At 44.3% G+C, this 19382-nt stretch overlaps 1 protein-coding gene across 1 annotated transcript in view; it reads left to right on the top strand.

Annotated features, from left to right (window-relative positions):
* Ankrd55 (ankyrin repeat domain 55) overlaps positions 1 to 19382 on the top strand; it is a 95636-nt gene that overhangs the window by 58777 nt on the left and 17477 nt on the right. Inside the window, 2 exon segments of the mRNA XM_028884426.2 lie at positions 8289 to 8473; positions 16830 to 16997. Of these exon segments, the coding sequence (XP_028740259.1) occupies positions 8289 to 8473; positions 16830 to 16997 (353 nt within the window).

Below are 19382 nucleotides of genomic sequence, written 5' to 3'. Positions count from 1 at the left end.
CCCCCTCCATGTATCATGTGTTCCCCCTTCCTCCATCCCAGCCACAGTTTAGCCCCTAAATTAGCTCTTGCAATGGAATGACTCCCCAGCAGGCCTTGCCCAATGGCAGACTCCTGAACTCCATCCCAGACCCTCTGGACATGAAATCTCTGTCCCTACCCTGTAGGGGGCAGTGTGGCTAAGACAGAGCAACAACACACTCTGAATTTCCATGACAACCCTGGATTTGATCTAAGGAGATACCCCCACATCTGTGGAGTTTACCTCCAAATATATTGGGAGAGGGAAGCTATGAATGAAACTGCATATGACAGCTATGGGATGTGATGGAACTGGAAGAGACAGTGACTTTGTTATGTTCTCTGACTTTCACAGAGACTTGATTGACGAACTGAGTATTCCACTCTCTAAAATTTAGAGTCTAAATGACTGTGCTGTAAACGATATTGCTCCCAGCCTGCCATACTATGAGACTCATCTAAAGAGCTTTTAAGTGTAGTAGAATATTTTAAAGTGTGTTACTTTTGTTTATGTTGCGCTTGTTTAACTCTGTGAAGCTGTGTTACTGTGCCTGTCTAAAACACCTGATGGTCTAATGAAGAACTGGCCAGTAGCAAGGCAGGAGAAAGGATAGGTGGGGCTGGCAGTCAGAGAGAATAAATAGAGGGAGAAATTTGGAAAGGGAGATCTAGGCACGAGAGAAGGGGAGGACATCAGGGCCCAGCCACCCAGCTACATAACCAGCAAGCCACGGAGTAAGAGTAAGATTTACAGAAGTAAGAGAACGGGAAAAGCCCAGAGGCAAAAGATAGATGGGATAAGTTAAGGAAAGCTGACGAGAAATAAGCCAAGCTAAGGCCAGGCATTCATAACATAATTAAGAATAAGCCTCAGTGAGTGAATTTATTTGGGAGCTGGGTGGCAGGCCCCCCAAAAGAGTAAAAAAAAAAAAAAAAAAAAAAAAAACAAAAAACCCAACAACATTTAAGTAATATGGACTCTTAGGCCCAACTCTTAGAATGTTCTCCTTCACTTGTTCTAAGGTAGAGCCCAGGCATGAATATTTATAAGACTCCTTCCTTCTCCCAGAAAAGTAAAATGCACTGCTAGGACTAAGAGCTGCTGTCGTGGAAGAACTCATGCTAATGGATGCCAATATCTCATCTACTCTTATCTTCAGTTTTTGCCTTTCACCACAATTGTACACATGAATGAAATGCCTCATACGTATGCCCCATCATGACTCAATAAACTTTCTGGAACACCTACTACATATCTGGCTCTAGCACTGGAAGTAAAGTGAATGACATAAAGGTTCCTTTAATACCCTACAGTGCTATCCAATATTCTATGGGCAGGTGGTATGCGCTTGCATTCATATCTCTAAGGAAAGAGTCCACAGCTTTCTTCAATTACTCAATGACAGATCAACATATAAAGAGTCCTGGCTCCAGAGGACCTGTGTTCCCTCTCCCTTCCACGTGGTTAGTATTGATAGTCAAATCCCCAGGCTGTGTATTCTGCCCTTGCTCTGCAAACACCTGAAGTAACCGTGGAAATCATCACCTCGCTGGTCTGTAGTGGCTCCTTGCTACACAGGTCCAGCACTGCACTCCCTTTCAAGTGTTTCCGCATGAATGAGTCTACTTCTCATTGTCATGTATTCCTTTGCTCAACTTCCTGCTTTCCTCTTGACCTGTACAGTGAGATCACATTTAAAGCTACAACGCTTGGAAATAATTAAGCCTTTGTATTCGACCCAAACAACCAAAGTAGTAAAGATTTGAAACATCAGGCCCAGAAACTAGCTTCAACTTCTGTTCCTATTTTATAGGTCCCTTATTAGCTAGGGATGCTCTACAATGGCCATCACCCTCTTTCCTATTCTCCTGTCTGTCTAGAAGACATCACCGTGTGGCTATAGCCGGGCTAAAAGAAGCATGTTACTTGCTGTCTGTGATAATCTTACTAAGTGTCACTCCAGACCTCACCTCCCTGTGATGATGTAAGCTGATCAGGCATCTCCGCCTCATCTCCCTCTACAGTCAAGCAAAGGGTGACACCCCCTGATCTAATCACCTCTTAAATGGCCCACTGGTCAGTACCATGGCATTAACGGTGGAAGGCTAGGGGGTGGTATCAGTGGTCCACAGTGGTTGCTGTGGAAGCCCGAGGACCTGAGTTGGAATCCCCAGCATCACACAGAGTGGAGTGAGACGGAGTGAAACCTCTGAAAAATGTGAGCCCAAATAGCCCCTTCCTCCAGGTTGTTTCTCTTATGTATTTGTCACAAGGACAGACTTGACTCACACAACATATAGGAGTCTATTTCCAGGGTATCTGCTCTTTTCTGGAGATCTCTTTCTTCTGTTCCCTTGCCAACATCATACTGCCTTGACAATTGTAGATAACAGGAAGTCTTTAAGTGGGCTATCAGTCCTCCAGCTTTACTCTTATTCCTCAATGTTCTGTTGTCTTTCCTGGGTGTTTTGCTTCTTCGTGTAAACCTCAGAGTCAATTGATCAGTATTTATACATTGAATCTGAAGAACATTTTACACACCAATCAATGATTCCCCCTTCCCTCCTTCCGCCACCCCCAGCCTCCCCTTCCCTCCTTCCGCCACCCCCAGGCTCCCCCTCCCAACCCATCCCCCACTCTCCCCCACAAGAAGGCAAGACCTCCCATGAGGAGGCACATCCAATAGAGGCAAGTCCAAGACCCTCCCTGCCTCAAGGCTGCATGAGGTGTCCCATCATAGGTAGTAGGGTCCAAAAAGTCCCCTCATGCACCAGGGATGGATTCTAATCCTACCACAAGGGGGGCCCCCAAGAAGATCAAGCTACACAACTGTCTCGCCATGCAGAGGGCCCAGCCCAGTCCCATGCAGGCTCCACAGCCATTGATCCAACTTTCATGAGTTCCCTCTAGTTTGGTTGGTCATCTCTGTAGGTTTCCTCATTATGATCTTGATGCACTTGCTCACAGAATTCCACTTCTCTCTCCCCGACTGGACTCCTGGAGCTCTCCCTGGTGCCTGGCTGCGGATCTCTGCATCTGCTTCTATCATTCACTGGAGAAAAGCTCTGTGATGACAGTTAGGGTATTCACTGATCTGATCTCTGGGGCAAGCCAGTTCAGTTCAGGCACCCTCTCCACTATTTCTAGTAGTCCAAGTTGGAGTCATTCCTGGGGATTCCTGGGAACTTATCTAACACCCGGATTCTCTCTATCCCCATGATGTCTCCTTCTGTCATGGTACCTATTTCACTGCTTTCCCACTCCATCTCTGTTCCAGATCAACCATCCCATTCCCTTATGGTCTCATCCTCCATCCCCTACCCTCCATTGCTCCCCTCACCCCCCAGTTTACTCATGGAGACCTCATTTATATCCCCTTCCCAGGGCGATCCCATGAGTCCCACTTTGCGTCCTCCTTGTTAGCTAGCTTCTCTGGAGTTGTGGATTGTAGTCTGGTTATCCTTTGTTTTACATCTAGTATCCACTTATGAGTGAGTACATACTAAGTTTGTCCTTTTGAGTCTGGGTTACCTCACTCAGGATGATATTTTCTAGTTCCATCCATTTGCCTGCAAATGTCATGATGTCATTGTTTTTCTCTGCTGAGTAATACTCCCTTGTGTATATGTACCACATTTCCTTAATGGAAAAGGGGTCTTGACAACACTTAGTTTTTCCCAACCATGACCATGGAGTAACTTTCTATTTGTTTAGTTTAAGTATCTCGTGCTGATGGTTCTAACATACATGTCAGAGTCTAACATACATGGCCTTTTTTTATGTGTATGGGTGTTTTGCCTGCATGTATGTCTGTGCACCATGCTCGTGCCTGTTGTCTGTGGAGGCTGAGACAGGAAGACACCTGGCACTCACTGGCCGACTAACTAGTCTTGCTGAATGAGTGAGCTCCATGTTCAATGACAGGCAGGCCCCTGTCTCAGTAAACAAGGTAGAGAGTGACAGAGAAAGACACTCAACCTCTGTCCCACCCCCACATGCACACATACGAGTGTGCCCCAGTACACATACACAGGCATACACTATCCATTCCGTATCTATCTATCTGTCTGTCTATCTATCTATCTATCTATCTATCTATCTATCTATCTATCATCTATCTATCCATCTATCTATCCATCTATCTATCCATCCATCCATCCATCATCTCAATCTCTCCCTCTCCCTCCCTCCTTCTCTCTCACACATACAAACACAAACAAATGACATTATATTGGAAATTAAATTTCAGAATGAGTTTTATCAGAGACAAACCACATCCAAAACAATAGTTTCTAATTTCAAATTCTATTTGTTCATTGCCAATATATAGAAAAACAATTTTGTCTGTTGTATAATATGTGTCTTATATTCTGAAAACATGTTACATTTGTTTCTTAGTTTCAGGGCTTTGAGTTCCATCTGTCTTTTCGAATATTCTACCTGGACAGCCACAGTTAGACACAAGAAGTCGTTACAGCTCTTCCTTCCCAGTCATCCCCCTCTTCCTCCATTCTCCTGTCTTACTGCAGTAGTTAGGACTCTGAGAACAGTTCCGATTCTAATAGTTCAGCGGTACTACGTGCATTCTTTCCTCCCTCTGGTTAGCCTGGAGCCCATTCTCCAGTGCTTAGTCTGCAGCCTCACTATCTCCATTCCTGTCTTATTTGTCCGGCTACAGCACATCATAAAAATACTCAAGACTTTAAGGGGACGTGACTAAGGCACAGACACTAACACAGCACAGTGGCCTCTGCTTTGTACACTCACTAGCACATGATGAGTGATGTTGACATCCTCTCGTACAAGGTAGGACGAATAACAGACTTTGCGGTAAAGGGAAGGTGCCATAAAACTTATTTTGCATTAGTAATCATCCTTGTTGCCATAACAAAGGCACCTTAAGGATAAAAGAGTTAGTTTTGGCTTGACGTTTAAGGGGATGCAGTGCTTCGTGAAAGGAAGCGTGTTGGCAGGAGCTGGAGGCAGCTGGTCACATGGCATCCGCAGTCGGGAAGCAGAGTGGGATGAACGCTGGTGCTCAACCCCCTTTTTCCTTTTTATTCAGTTCTGGGACTCCACCCATGGCATAGCGCTGCTCACATTCAGGTTGAGTCTACCATCCTCTTAAACTTCTATGGAAGGAAGCATCGTCACAGACACACCAGGAAATATGTTTCCATGACGATTTGATGACTTTTTTTGTCCACTCAAGTTGATAACGAAGATTAGACATTATAGTGCCCCCAGACATATGCTGATAATGAACTAACTGCTCACACAGCCTCCCAATGAACTTCTTCCAAAGGACCCTGCCTTGGTGACTGTTCTATTGCTGTGAAGAGACACCATGACCAAGGCACTTCTTACAAAAGAAAACATTTAATTGGGGGCTGGCTTACAGTTTCAGAGGGTCGCTATGGAGGGGTGCGTGACAGCAGGCAGGCAGATGTGGTGCGAAGCAACAGCTAGGAGCTTACATCCTAATCCACAGGCATGAGGCAGAGAGAGAGAGACACAGAGACACAGAGATACAGAGACACAGAGAGAGAGCACAAGACTGGACCTGGTTTGGGCTTTGGAAACCTCAAAGCCTACTCCAAGTGGCCTACCTCCTCCAACAAGTCCTCATCTTCTTACCCCTCCAAAACAGTTCCACCAACTGGGGACCAAGCATTCAAATATATGAGCCTATGGAGGCCATCCTTGTTCAAACCACTACGGGCATCTAAAGTCAAAGGAGTCCACAGTCAGGATATTCGAATTTTGGGTTTTTTTTTTTTTTTGTTTTGTTTTGTTTTGTTTTTACATATAGCAACACTGTTATCTATTAATTCAGCTTTCTCTTTGGCAAGCCTTCTTCGGAGTCAAGTTCCTCTCCAGTGCTCCTGCTCATAAGGGATAAAGAGAAAACAGCTAGAACACAACAGTTCTTGGAGCACGTGAAGGCAACGTGATGGTGATTACCCACCAGCAAAGGCAAAGAGAATAAATACAGTCCACGACCCTGATCTAGCCTCCCAGGGCAGAATCCAAGAGCTCAAGAACAGGCTGTGTGTGATCTTGTTGCTCCCTGATGTGATAGCATCCCCACTGGATGTGGACTCAATCTCTGTTCCTCTTATGGCCCCATCCGGGCATTTCTACTTCTGCTCTCCTACTTGAGGGTCTCTGTGACCTCCCTGGCCCTCACTGTCTGAGCCTGCCTTTGCCTGACACCATCCAGAGTGCTGGCAGGGAATGCTGTGTGTCAACCAAAAGGTCATCGTCCCTGGTCTTGGCTTGTAACTCAGTGCCTCTGGGGTTCCTCAGATTCTCAGGAGGATACGCCATGGCAACCTTCCTAGGAGAGGCATTTTAAATGCCTCCTGATTAACTCAGTCCCCAGTTGGCAAGGCTCATCGTAATTGCTTATGTGACAGGTCCGAACAGCTGTTCTCACTTCAGCTTCCTCAGTGTGAACATGCGGGGTCGATTCCTCAAAGATCCAAGGGTACAAACTCTCCAGAGTCGATCCTGGCTCAGCTAATTCTGAGCTGTGACCAGGAGCAAATTCCTTAGTTCCTCTTAAGAGCCTCTGTTCTCTGATCTCTCGACCTACCTCCCAGGGTTGGTTGTTGTTCGGAGGGGTTTAGGAAGGAACTAAGCAGTAAGCTTTCGCTTCATGCACACAGCTATCGCCATTATTTCTGAGGAAAGCTCACAAAGAAAATGAAACTGCAAGCGCTAATGTCGTCTGTGAGATCCAGGAGCAGGCAAAGGAATTATCAGGAAAACGCACAATAACAGGTGGCAGGTTGGGAGAAAAGTGTAAAGTCAGGTGCGATGTCTTGCCTGTCCTCGTTCAGAGGGGTGGCCTATGGTCTTCCAGCCTCCAAGACACATGGGACAAGTTGGACAGAGTTCAGAAGGGGCCGACGCAGGCATCCTAGGCTGCAGCCTCTGCTGTGTGACCCTCCCAGGGGTCAGGCGAGGAGAAGGAGAGAGAGGTGAGGTGTGTCCTTTTGTTTTTCCATCTGCCCTTAATGCCCCTCTCCTACAAAGGGAGGAGACGGAACAGAGCTGTCCTGCCCTTTGAATCACCTTGGCAACCTGGAGGCCTTTTGTCTTCCAGGAAATTGTAAACAAAACCAATTCCCCAAGCTGGCACTCGTCTCTGTTTTCCTTCTCCAGGAGCGGGTACTTTCCAAGAAAAATGTCTCTTGACTGTTCTCAACTGTATTCCAGATCTCTTCAAAATGCATTTTGAAGTCCAAGTCACCATGCCAGACAGAGGAACAGGCCTTTCCTCTGCAGCCTTGTGTATTGACACAAGGCACCTCCTCATCGTTGTGTTAATGTTGAATCTAAGTGTACAAGCATCCTCCTGGCCACCTTGTCCAGTGACACGAGGAAGTCAATGAGCAGATCTAGTGAGCAATTTGTTGTCTAGGTGACCCATCTGTCAGGCTAGCTCTGACGTCAGTTGACGTTGGTCATCAAGTCCACCATCAGTTCACCAGGTGTGGAAGACATGAGCCCCGACTGGAAACAAAACTCCTGGCAGAGAAGTGAGATAAATGGAAATTTGTTGAAGAACTTAAACACAAATTATAGGTAGCATTGTTTGGGATTCGGTTTCTGTACTGGCCCCAACAGAGCAGACCAAAAGTCAAAACGAGTCACCACACTTAAGCTCCATGTCACTAAAGTCAAGCTTTGAACTTCCGAGAAGCCAGGAGACAGACAGACAGACAGACAGACAGACAGACAGACAGACACACACACACACACACACACACACACACAAACAGAGGGGGGGAGCGGAAATAGAGAAAAGAGAGAGATCATCGCAAAGTTCTCCACATGTGGTTTGCCACATGATCATGAAGTTCACTCCATTTTAACTTTTTATCCTTCCAAGCCTGCCTTGCCTATCACAAAACTGTAAACTTATTTAAAACATTGTGAGAATTGTTTTTTTTTTTTTTTTTTTGCAAATTTTTTTGGGGATAATTTATGTCATTCTAGAGTGTGAACTTACAATAACGTAGTCATGCTGGAAAGTCCAAGGGCTGGACATGCCTACAAGCACTCGGAAAGCTGATGTAAACTAAGGGTCTCTCGGTCCTCATCTTCTAGGGAAATGACCACTCTTTTTTTTTCTTCTTTGTTTCTATTTTTTTCCCTTTAGCCATCCTCCATCTTTCAAAGCATCCCTCCTCCCATCTCTCTCTCACCATGCATGCACAGGGTTGTTCATGATAGGCTTTCTCTGGCTCCTTTTTCAGAGTGGAAATAGAGTCCTGTGCTCTATCATTCTCAGTCACCACCAGGGACCGTCCATCATCAACTGTGACGACGACAGCGGAAAGACCTGTGTCCACATCGCAGCAGCTTCGGGTTTCGGCGACATTATTACCGATCTGGCAAAAGTCCCTGAGTGTAACCTGCAGGCTCTGGATATGGATGACAGGTATCCATGGCAACTCAGAGAGTGTTGGGAACTCCAGTCATCTTCCCCTAATGTCAATCTTAAAATAAAGACATCGAAGGCGCCATCCTTTCCGCCTATGTCCTTACTGCTGGTAACACGGGTGTCTGTGACCAAGCCTCCGTCTGTTTTAGTAAGAGGAGGAAAAATCATTGTTGTGAACAGAAGTCATGACGACGTACTGTCAGAGTTTCCACTTTTCACTGAACATCTGCAGTGTTCTCAGGAGGCTTTCTATTGAACTGACTAATGAAGTTTGTATTTCCTTCTTCTCTCCTGAGTTATATCATATGCCCACAATTTCCTATCCAGAGTGTGAGATAAGGGACGAGGGGCCTTTTAATTCAAAACCATGGGCCTTACTAAGGAGGCTTTTTTTTTTTTTCTTTTTTCAGTCATTGGTGATATATTGGCTGGAAAAGGAAGCTGGGTCCAGAAAGGGAAAATGATTAGTCTCAGGGGTCATTAGTAACGGAGTAAAGGACTGCACCTGCGTCTTGTGAATGTAGCACCCATCACCTCCGAGGACGGGCTTACTAACCTTTGTTTAGTTTAGGCACTGAGTCTTGGGAAATGCAAGAAAAAAAATAACGATTAGCAAAACGGTTGAAAAATAAGTGTAAGAATTACAAACTATCTGAGTGTGTGTATTCACCATTTTCCGTTAAAGGGAGAACTGAGAGCATGACAATCTTAGAAGTCCCATAAGAGTGTCTCCGCCCCCATATCTGAAATTCTTTCAGTGTAGGGGGGGGGCGGAGGGTGTCTTGTCTTCCACATGGATCTTGGGAGCTGGAGGTGGCTAACCTGATGATTTTAATTAAAATTGAAGTATGCTTTTTCTTACGAGCAGATGTTGACCCTGTTGAGAAGGTAAGAAAGGGGATGTTGGGCTAGAATTCTTGTAAAAGAGCCATAAAGAGAACGGAATACGTTGTAGCATTAAGAGATGAAAGGAAGTCTGCCTAATTCAAAAAGCAGCTTCTATGGAAGCAGCTCCCTATTCTGCAGAACCACACAACTAACAAAGAAAATCCATTTTCCTGAGCTTCTGGGAAGGAAACAAACCCAGAGAGGAGAACATTAGGCCGAGGAGAAGGGAAGTGTAGTTTCTAGGAGCCCCCCCCCAGCCTCCCCCCCTCGCCCCCAAACCCCTGGGTAAGCCATTCCCACACCTCTGTCTTGCATTCTCATGTTGAACATGAGACTCTGGCTTTTCCATCAAACTGAGAGTTTCTGTTCATAATTGAACTGTTCAGAATCATCACAGGCTTAGGGGCATCTCCATCTCTGCGACTTCTGCCCGTCTTTTTCCTTTCTTTTCCTTTTTCCAAAGGAAGATTTTGTGGGAGGAGAAGAAAAATAAGATCGAGACGAGAGTGTGCAGGTGGGGGAGGGGCTTGCAGAACGAGCCTGCCCTATTAGCAGATGCCAGAGAACCGGCAAGGTGGTGCACCCTGGAACCATAGCCCCCAGGAGGCTGAGGTGGGGGGGTCTACAAGTCAGAGGCTAACATGGGATACAGCATGGGCTATAGAACGAGACTGTCTCAAAACACCCCGGTTTTTTTTTTGTTTGTTTGTTTGTTTTTTCGAGACAGGGTTTCCTGTGTAGCTTTGCAACTCACTTGGTAGCCCAAACCCAAATGGTCAGCAGGTTGGCTCAGGAGATAAAGGCCACCACATCGATAAACTGAGTTCATATATATAGAGGTATATGTATATATATATAATATACACACACACACACACACACACACACACATATATATATATGAAGGAGGGAACTTACTCAAAAGTGCCATGGTACACAAGCATGCACAGACACATCCACACACACTAAATAAATGTAGGGAAAAAACTAAGTCACATAATACATCATGGTACTCACCTAAGACTAAGGCCAAATCACAAATAACACAGAAGTAGCCTCCATGTTTTAAATGTCCCAAATTTCATCAGTCTATGAGATCATAATTCACTTCCATAAACAACCCATTTCTCTCCAGGGAGGACAGTCTATTATTGGGTTCTCCTCCCTGCATGTTTCTGGCAATTCTCCTGAGATGTTTACAGGCTTCACAAATCAACCCTGAGGTACTGACAGCTGGAGCAGCCCTGTTCCCTTCCACCCATCATCCCTCACCACGCAGGGACCACCTCATCACCCAGTGCTGGCCTCTGCTCAGTCACAGAGGTCCTGACCTTCCACTCCTCATTGCGATGGCTGAGGCCAGCTTGTAGGACATCCTGCAGCCTTGAGATAGGAAAGAAAATGTAGCGCAGACAACACAGCCTCTATGTCACAAATTTGCCTCAGTGTGCAAGTCAGAGGCTGTCAATGGTTCCCGTGTTTCTCTGAACCCCTCCCACGATGGCCAGAGGAATTAAAACAGCTGGTCTTAGCAAGTGTGAGGCCGGGTTTATTTCACAAACCTTCAAAGTGAATTGTTGCATGTTGGTAAGCCTCCATCAGCTGAATTCACTGGCAATTTTCCTCTAAATGGAGAGAATAATCTGCTGTTGCCTCATCTTGTAAAATATTGTCTAGAGAGCTCTTTTATGAAAATGAAACAAATCTTACCTGTAACATTCAGATACAGTGTGATAGATGACAGCACATTCAGATACATGGTGTGATAGGTCACTGCACATTCAGACACAGTGTGATAAGTCACTGCATATTCAGACACAGTGTGATAGGTCACTGCACATTCAGATACACAGTGTGATAGGTCACTGCACATTCAGAAACAGTGTGATAGGTCACTGCACATTCAGACACACAGTGTGATAGGTCACTGCACATTCAGACACACAGTGTGATAGGTCACTGCACATTCAGACACAGTGTGATAGGTTATTGCATATTCAGATACACAATGTGATAGGTCACTGCATATTCAGACACACAGTGTGATAGGTCACTGCACATTCAGACACAGTATGATAGGTCACTGCATATTCAGACACACAGTGTGATAGGTCACTGCACATTCAGACACAGTGTGATAGGTCACTGCACATTCAGACACAGTGTGATAGGTCACTGCATATTCAGACACACAGTGTGATAGGTCACTGCACATTCAGACACAGTGTGATAGGTTATTGCATATTCAGATACACAATGTGATAGGTCACTGCATATTCAGACACACAGTGTGATAGGTCACAATCAGACATATGAAAGTCACTGCATATTCAGACACAGTGTGATAGGTCACTGCACATTCAGACACAGTGTGATAGGTTATTGCATATTCAGATACACAATGTGATAGGTCACTGCATATTCAGACACACAGTGTGATAGGTCACTGCACATTCAGACACACAGTGTGATAGGTCACTGCATATTCAGACACAGTGTGATAGGATACACAGTGTGATAGGTCACTGCATATTCAGATACACAGTGTGATAGGTCACTGCATATTCAGACACAGTGTGATAGGTCACTGCATATTCAGATACACAGTGTGATAGGTCACTGCATATTCAGACACAGTGTGATAGGTCACTGCATATTCAGACACAGTGTGATAAGTCACTGCATATTCAGACACAGTGTGATAGGTCACTGCACATTCAGACACAGTGTGATAGGTCACTGCACATTCAGACACATAGTGTGATAGGTCACTGCATATTCAGATACACAGTGTGATAGGTCACTGCATATTCAGACACATAGTGTGGTAGGTCACTGCACATTCAGACACAGTGTGATAGGTCACTGTATTGATGATACATTGCCCTCTAAGGTGTCATAATGTGGAGATGAGGGTTAACACAGAGAACACACTCTGAGTGTGGGGACCAAGGGGCCACACAATGTACCTAGACACTCTCTACATACTTGGGTCCAAGACCCTTCTCTGCCCACCTCCAGGTGCTCCCATGCCTGAGGGTTATTTGGTTCTCTCCTGCATACCCTTCTGCCAAGAGCCCAGGTCCTAGAACAAGGCCCAAGAGAGGCCTGCCATTCTGTGTCCTTCCTTGCTGCCCCGGAACTGCTTCCTTTCCTGACTGAGAAACAGGAAGCTTGGTAATTTTCTGCAAGGGAGACCTCATTCGTAGGAATGACATCACATTGCCTTCCTAATCCCAGTTCTTAGGAGAGTGGGGGGGAGAAACCAGAACCTGATAGTGTGACATTGCATCATCCAAAATATGGCCTATCCAATCTTGACTAAAACTATAGCAGATTCAGGTGTCTGGTCCCTTTACACGGTATTTTCCAGAAGCCTAATGTCCATGGCTACTCATCACCTCTGCCTAAGGGCCACGGCTACTCATCACCTCTGATCTGATGGACATTTCCAAGCAATTACAAGTCTACAACATCCGAAACCACATGAGCACAGGACAACACATAGCCACGGCTAAGGGAGAAGTATTTATTTACAGTGAATACACTCTGTCTGCAGTGTATACAGAGATATGACGACACTCTCACTCCACCCCTACCCAAGGTTAACTCTGTATGCACATTAGCTAAGCTGGAGACTCAAACTTCTGCTTTAGATAAAAAGGTCTGATGCACACTGGAGCACGTAAAGACCTCCTGGAACAGGGTATCAAAATGAACTATCCAAATTCTTGCTTCTCATGGAGCATTGAAAAAAAATCACAGCACACTGTTACCCAGAACTGTTTTGTCCATGATGTAATAAAGAGCGTGATATTGTCAAATCATCCTGTCAGTAATCATTGGATTGAGACCCTTAAGGGGGGTAGGAGTTCCAGTAGGTACAACACAGTGAGTGAAATGTTCTCATTTTTTCTTAAATGTATGTAAAGTGAATCCAAGGGAAAGAGTGGAATATTCACTATGTCAAGTAGCAATGCCTTGTCACAACCAAGGTTTTTAGACATTATCACACTTTTTATTATCTATAATTTAATCATTTTTTCCCAGTATGGAAATCTAGAATTGAACCTACGCCCTCAGTAGGCTAGGCAAGCATGCTACCATGGAGCTATCACACCGGCCCTGTGGTTTCCCAATTTTATCATCTATTTAGACTCGTGGAAAAACGTAACCTCCATCTCTTTCGGCTGATTACAGAATTTTCACAATTACCATAATATTTAAGAGTAGAGGTTGGAGGTGGCCCTCTTGATGCTTGTCTGTGTCCTCTTGGGTCTGATGAGCCTTCAATCTCTCTGAGCCTTACTTGGGAGCATCGCGATCTTAGGCTACAGGTCATCTTGGCTTGTCACGTGACTCAGACATTACAGGCCCCGCCCTCCCAGTAGTTCTACCAAAGAAGCTGAGCTCTGGTGTCTATTGTTGTTTAGCCTGGTAGTCCCTTGTGTTCTTTTTGTTGTTGTTGTTGGGTTTTTTTTGTTGTTGTTGTTGGTTTTTTTTTTTTTTTTTTTTTTTTTTTTTTTTTTTTTTTTTTTTGAGAGAGGGTTTCTCTGTGTAGCTTTGCTCCTTTCCTGGATCTCACTCTGTAGCCCAGGCTGGCCTCAAACTCAGAGAGATCCACCTGGCTCTGCCTCCCGAGTGCTGGGATTAAAGGTGTGTGCCACCACCGGCCCGGCGTCCCTTGTGTTCTTAACAACCTCTTTTAATGGTACTGGGGTTCAAATCCAGTGCCTGGCACATGCTAGGCAATGCTCTACTGCTCTACTACAGAGTGACATTCTCAGGCCTTTAGCACCCTATGCCACATCTGCCTTGACATCTGAGGAAGAATTCTCTGTCCAGGGTTGGGGAGGCCAACTCCCTCTCCCTTTCCATGAACAGTTAAATATGTTGCCTTGAGTCCGATCTGTCCCCAGTTCTGAGTCTGGCTTTTGGATGCAGGAAAACATGATTTATCATATTTGCCCTGCCACACCTCTCCTCTAAGACTAAGTACAAAGTCAGCCATGCCTTTAAAGAGAGGACAGAAGAAAGAAAAGAATATACAGTCACATTAATAAATGGTGTTGAGAAAAGTGTGCCATGTATTAGAAAAACACATACCCAGAGATAAGAACTTACTCTATAACCTAGGCTGGCCTCAAATTTGTAAGCCTTCTGCCTCAGCTCCTGGATGCTGAAATTATAAATGTGAGCACCATGCCATACCACATTTCTTATTTTTAATCCAAATAGTGACTTTCTTTTTAATCTATATCCACTAAAAATTTCCTTTTGTGTGTGTGCATATGTGCACATCTGTAAGTTTTAACATGTATAGATTATATGCCAACACAAACAAAACTCCTAACAGTGCCATTGACTCCAACATCAACTCATGTTGCCTTGTGATAGTGGCACATACTCCCATGCTAAGCCCTGGCAACCACAGATTAGCTCTCTCTATAGTTTCTTCTTTTCAGAATGTCACAGAGATGTGACTGTGCGTTGCACGTCCCTTAGCCACCATGCTATGATGGGAAGTATTTCAGACTTCTGAATTGTTGGGACTTGAGAAGACTTTCATACGTGTAACAAGACATCTTGAAATGAAGCCAAATCTAAGCACGAAGTGTGTTTAAACACGCAGCCTGGGAGTAATTCTATAAAACATGTTGAGTGCCCTTGTACTTCAGGGTCAGATATAGAATTTTCCGTTTGTAACATCCAACATGTCAGTGCTCAGATAACTTCAGGCTTCAGATTTTTAGAAGAGGGAAGGTCACTGTGGGACCCTTTGAGACTGGCTGGTGTCACATAGGAGAATACACTTGAGGTTCAGCTCTGCTGTCGCGCTCTGGTAGCCTGTTGCTTATGTCATTGAGGCATAATCCACAGTGTAGAGGAACCACTGTTTATCCATTGACCCCTGGAAGGATGGTGGTTTGCTTCCATTTGGGGAAGTTATGGTCAGTTGCTATAAACATTTGAGAGCAGGCATTTATGTTAATGTAAGTTCTCTTTTCTCTACCTAGATATCTAGAGTGGGATTCCTGGGTCACATAGTCAGGATATATTTAATCCTGTAAAACTCCTACTAAGATCATAGGCAGATTCCAGGTCTTCTACATTTTTTGCCAGCATCAACTATTATCAAGATTTGTTGGGTTTTGCCTTGTTTGAATAATTTTTACAGGCATGTGGGATCTCCTCGCCATTTTAATTTGCATTTCTCCAATGACAATTTTGTCGTTGGTGATGCAGGATCTCACTCTGCAGGGCAGACTGGCCTGGAATTCACTATGTAGCCCAGGTTGGACTCAAACTCACAGAGATCCTGGGTACTAGGACTTCAGGTGTGTGCCACCACGCTGGCTTGACAAGTAGTTTTGAGCCTGTGGCTCCTCGTCCTGAGTGTCTCGCCACCCACACATCTTTTTTGATGAAATGGCTGCTTGATCCTTTGCTGTTTTTCATGTGAGTCTGTCTTCTTATTGCTCAGTACTGAAAAATGTTATGTATTCTAATTATAAGCCTTTTGTTGAACATGTGGTTTGTAAATATTTCTTCCTGTTTTCTGATTCCTCTTTATTGTATTCAGAAAACACTGGTTTTACAATCTAACAAATGGCTAAGTATTGGCGAATATCTGTCTTCTGGTTAAGAAAGGACTTTCTGAACATGAAAGAGATAAAATGAAACGTAATTGAATGTGAGTGCTTTCCATTTTTTTTTTTTATAGAAAATCACTAAAAAATTTAAAGATTGAATAAAATTTTTTTTGAAGTTTGTATAGATGACCTATAAATGGTCAGTGTCTTTAGTATGCAAAGAGCCCATTCAAATTAGTAAGAAAAACGGTAATATTATAATAGAAAAAATAGACAATAGAAACTGGCATAGTGGCACATGCCTATAAGCCCCGCACTTGGGAAGCTGAGACAGAAAGAGTATGTGTTGAAGGTTGGTCCTTATACAGTGAGAATCTACCTTTAAAAAAAAGGCTTTAAGAGTGATTTCAATGAAGAAATTCAAATGACAAATTTAACCTTACTAGTAAGCAAAGAGATGCAAAGGAAAACATCAAAGTATCATTTTGCCAACTAAATTAACAATGATTTAAAAGATGGTGATCTACTCGGTGTTCAAGAAGGAGCATGGACTCAGCTGTAAGAGGGTAAACTGAGTCAGTGATCCTGGAAGGCGGGTGGCACTGTGTGCAGAGAGCCTTAAAAACCACTCATACTTCCTCTTCTAAGAAATTCTCAGGAAGGGCAGAGATAGGAGAGCAGACAGAATGCACAGAGGTGGCGGGAAGCGTCTTACACACCCTAGATTCCTATGCCGGGTTCACACACACCATTTCATTCTGTGGATAGCAGTGTCCTCCTTGAGCCTGACTCTGGGTGGAAGCCGACCGTGGCTAAGCTGTCTGTAAGGTTCTGATTGAGCTCCTTGTGTTTCTCCTCTGGTATTCCTCCAGGACACCCCTGCACTGGGCTGCAGCTGCCGGGAAAGCAGAGTGCGTCCAGTCATTGCTGGACTTGGGCATGGACAGCAACCTGAGGGACATCAACGAGAGCACGCCCCTGGCCTACGCTCTGTACTGCGGCCACACAGCCTGCGTCAGGCTCCTCTCCCAAGGAGGCCGGTGAGTTTATCTCCTGTCTTCCTCTCAAAGATGTATGACATTAACATTTCTCCAAAGCACCATCATGCAAACCCAGCAATAACAACATTGCCTGTGTGTGTGTGTGTGTGTGTGTGTGTGTGTGTGTGTGTGTGTGAACATGTGGAGGTCAGAAAAGAGTTTTCAGAAGTTTCTCTCCTTCCATCATGTGAGGTCCAGGGCTGGAACACAGGTCATCAGGCTTGGTGACAGGCATTTTTATCCACTGATCCATCTAGTGGACACAGTGATGTAATAATATCAGAATTATGTAATGTAAGTAACATTTTAATTACCTAATTAATTGTGTGTGTTAGCTGTCCTCTAACATAGAGTGAAATGGTCTCCATTATGTGGAACAGGATAAGAGTCACAAGCTTGAATCCATCAGTTACGGCACATAGGACTTGTACCTCCTCTTTCCTTTCTTCCTCCTCCTTCTGCCTAGGTCACTTCTTCTCGAGACACTTACACACTCTCGAAACTTTCTGAAGATGCCAAAAAAGCTTTTTAAAAATCTGAGGTACAGCCATCATATTATGGTGTCAAAATATTTAATTAAAAAAATTTCAATAAAATATTTGAGTAGTAAGTTTGTGTTCTCTGCATGTTAGAATAAAAAAACCATATTTTAATTAAAACAATATTGTAGCTGCAATCCCGGGGTTCTGGAAGCAAAAGCAGGAGGGTCATGAGTTTGAGGCTAGTCTGGGCTGTCTGTGTAAGGAGACACCGTTGGTAAATGAATAAATAAATAACTGTTAACTTCATTTAAGGTAGCTATTTTCCGAAACAAGGAAAATAATAAGAGCAGCACTTTTTTCCATTCTTGGTAAATACCTCTCTCTTATTAGACAATTAAGCCAACTTTGATTGAATTTTGCACTGTGGTATAGAAATTTCATCCGGTCAAAGCCCAACACCAATGAAGAGAGAAATTAATGGCACCAAGATGTCCCCTCTTCTCCTCACACTAGGACTGATTACCAATCAATCGGCAGGTTACTCTAGGCTCTGTTCCGTGCAAATCCATGCAAGCTTTCCACATCAGAAGTCTTAATTCTACTGAGGTTTGGGGGAATCAAACCTCAAGGCAACAAAAGGCCATCAGATCTACGGGGTTACTGTCCAAGAACAAAACTCGGTTTCGGCACTGTTCCTCCAGACAGTCATTAGGTGCTGCACCCACTGCAGAAGGAGACTGATAAAGCTGACTGACAGCTGCCTCAACCAAGCATTCAATCAGCGTGCTTTCAAGTCAAGAAACTGTCCCACCCATTGGATTTCAAACCAAGAAAACTAGGAGTATTCTTAAATGCACTAAAAAGTCATTTATAAACCCATAAGCAACAAAATACCACTGCACCAGTCCAGAAACTATTATGAAAAAAAAAACAGTGAAGGCAATAAATACAAAATTTAGTCAGCTTTTCTCTTTCTCCCCTCCCCTCCCCTCCCCTCCCCTCCCCTCCCCTCCCTCTCCTCTCCTCTCCTCTCCTCTCCTCTCCTCTCCTCTCCTCTCGGTTGCTTATATAATACCACAAATACGATGCAAACTCTTGAAAGCCTTGATTTCTTGTCCAGGCTCATTAAGTATCTGTAGCCTCTCTTGTGTTGTTTCCTCATTCATACATTCTGCTACACAGCTACCTGAGTAACGTGGGGAGTCCCCATTCTGGGTGGGGGGGACCTCATTGATCATGTGATTGCCATGGTGAAAGGGAGATAAAAATGTATTAATAATTTAAAAGTATAAATGGATATATAGTCATATAAATATGTACGTGTATATTTATGGACAAAGAGACTTGTGAAAACATGGTGGTGAAACTGTTTTCATAGTGAGAAAACATCCATCGTCTGCATCCAAATTTAGTGCTGGTGTTTTTCAAACAGACTACAGTATCTCATTCCGAAGAGTAATATTCCAGTCCACCCCCCTTGGCAGCCTGCACATGGGTCCAGTTTTGAGGTTGATTCCTAACGCAGAAAGCATGGACTTGACCATGGCCTCAAAAGGGAATAGTACACACTTTCCAAAGAACTGGAACAGAACAACGCCTCGGGGAACCTCAGCTTGAGCAAGCCCGCCGAACAGCTGCCGCTAACCTTTTTTCAGTTGAGTTTGCTTGTGAATGGAGTATTGCTCACATCTGCCACGCCCGACCTCTGGCACACATGACTTCCTCTTCCGCTGGAACTCAAACTCAATCTCATTCTTCTCTGCCTGTTTCCTTTAGTAGAGTGTTTTTCATAACTGTATTTAGGGTGTTTTTTTTTTTTAAGATGTGAAAGAATAACAAAGAACAAACTATAAAACGTGTAAGATGCTGGATGCATAATGTCAGTGCTGCCGGACCCCCTGGG

Source organism: Peromyscus leucopus, chromosome 11, assembly GCF_004664715.2.
Source record: "Peromyscus leucopus breed LL Stock chromosome 11, UCI_PerLeu_2.1, whole genome shotgun sequence".
NCBI classification, from domain to species: Eukaryota; Metazoa; Chordata; class Mammalia; order Rodentia; family Cricetidae; genus Peromyscus; species Peromyscus leucopus.
This window is presented reverse-complemented; position numbering and strand designations above follow the sequence as displayed.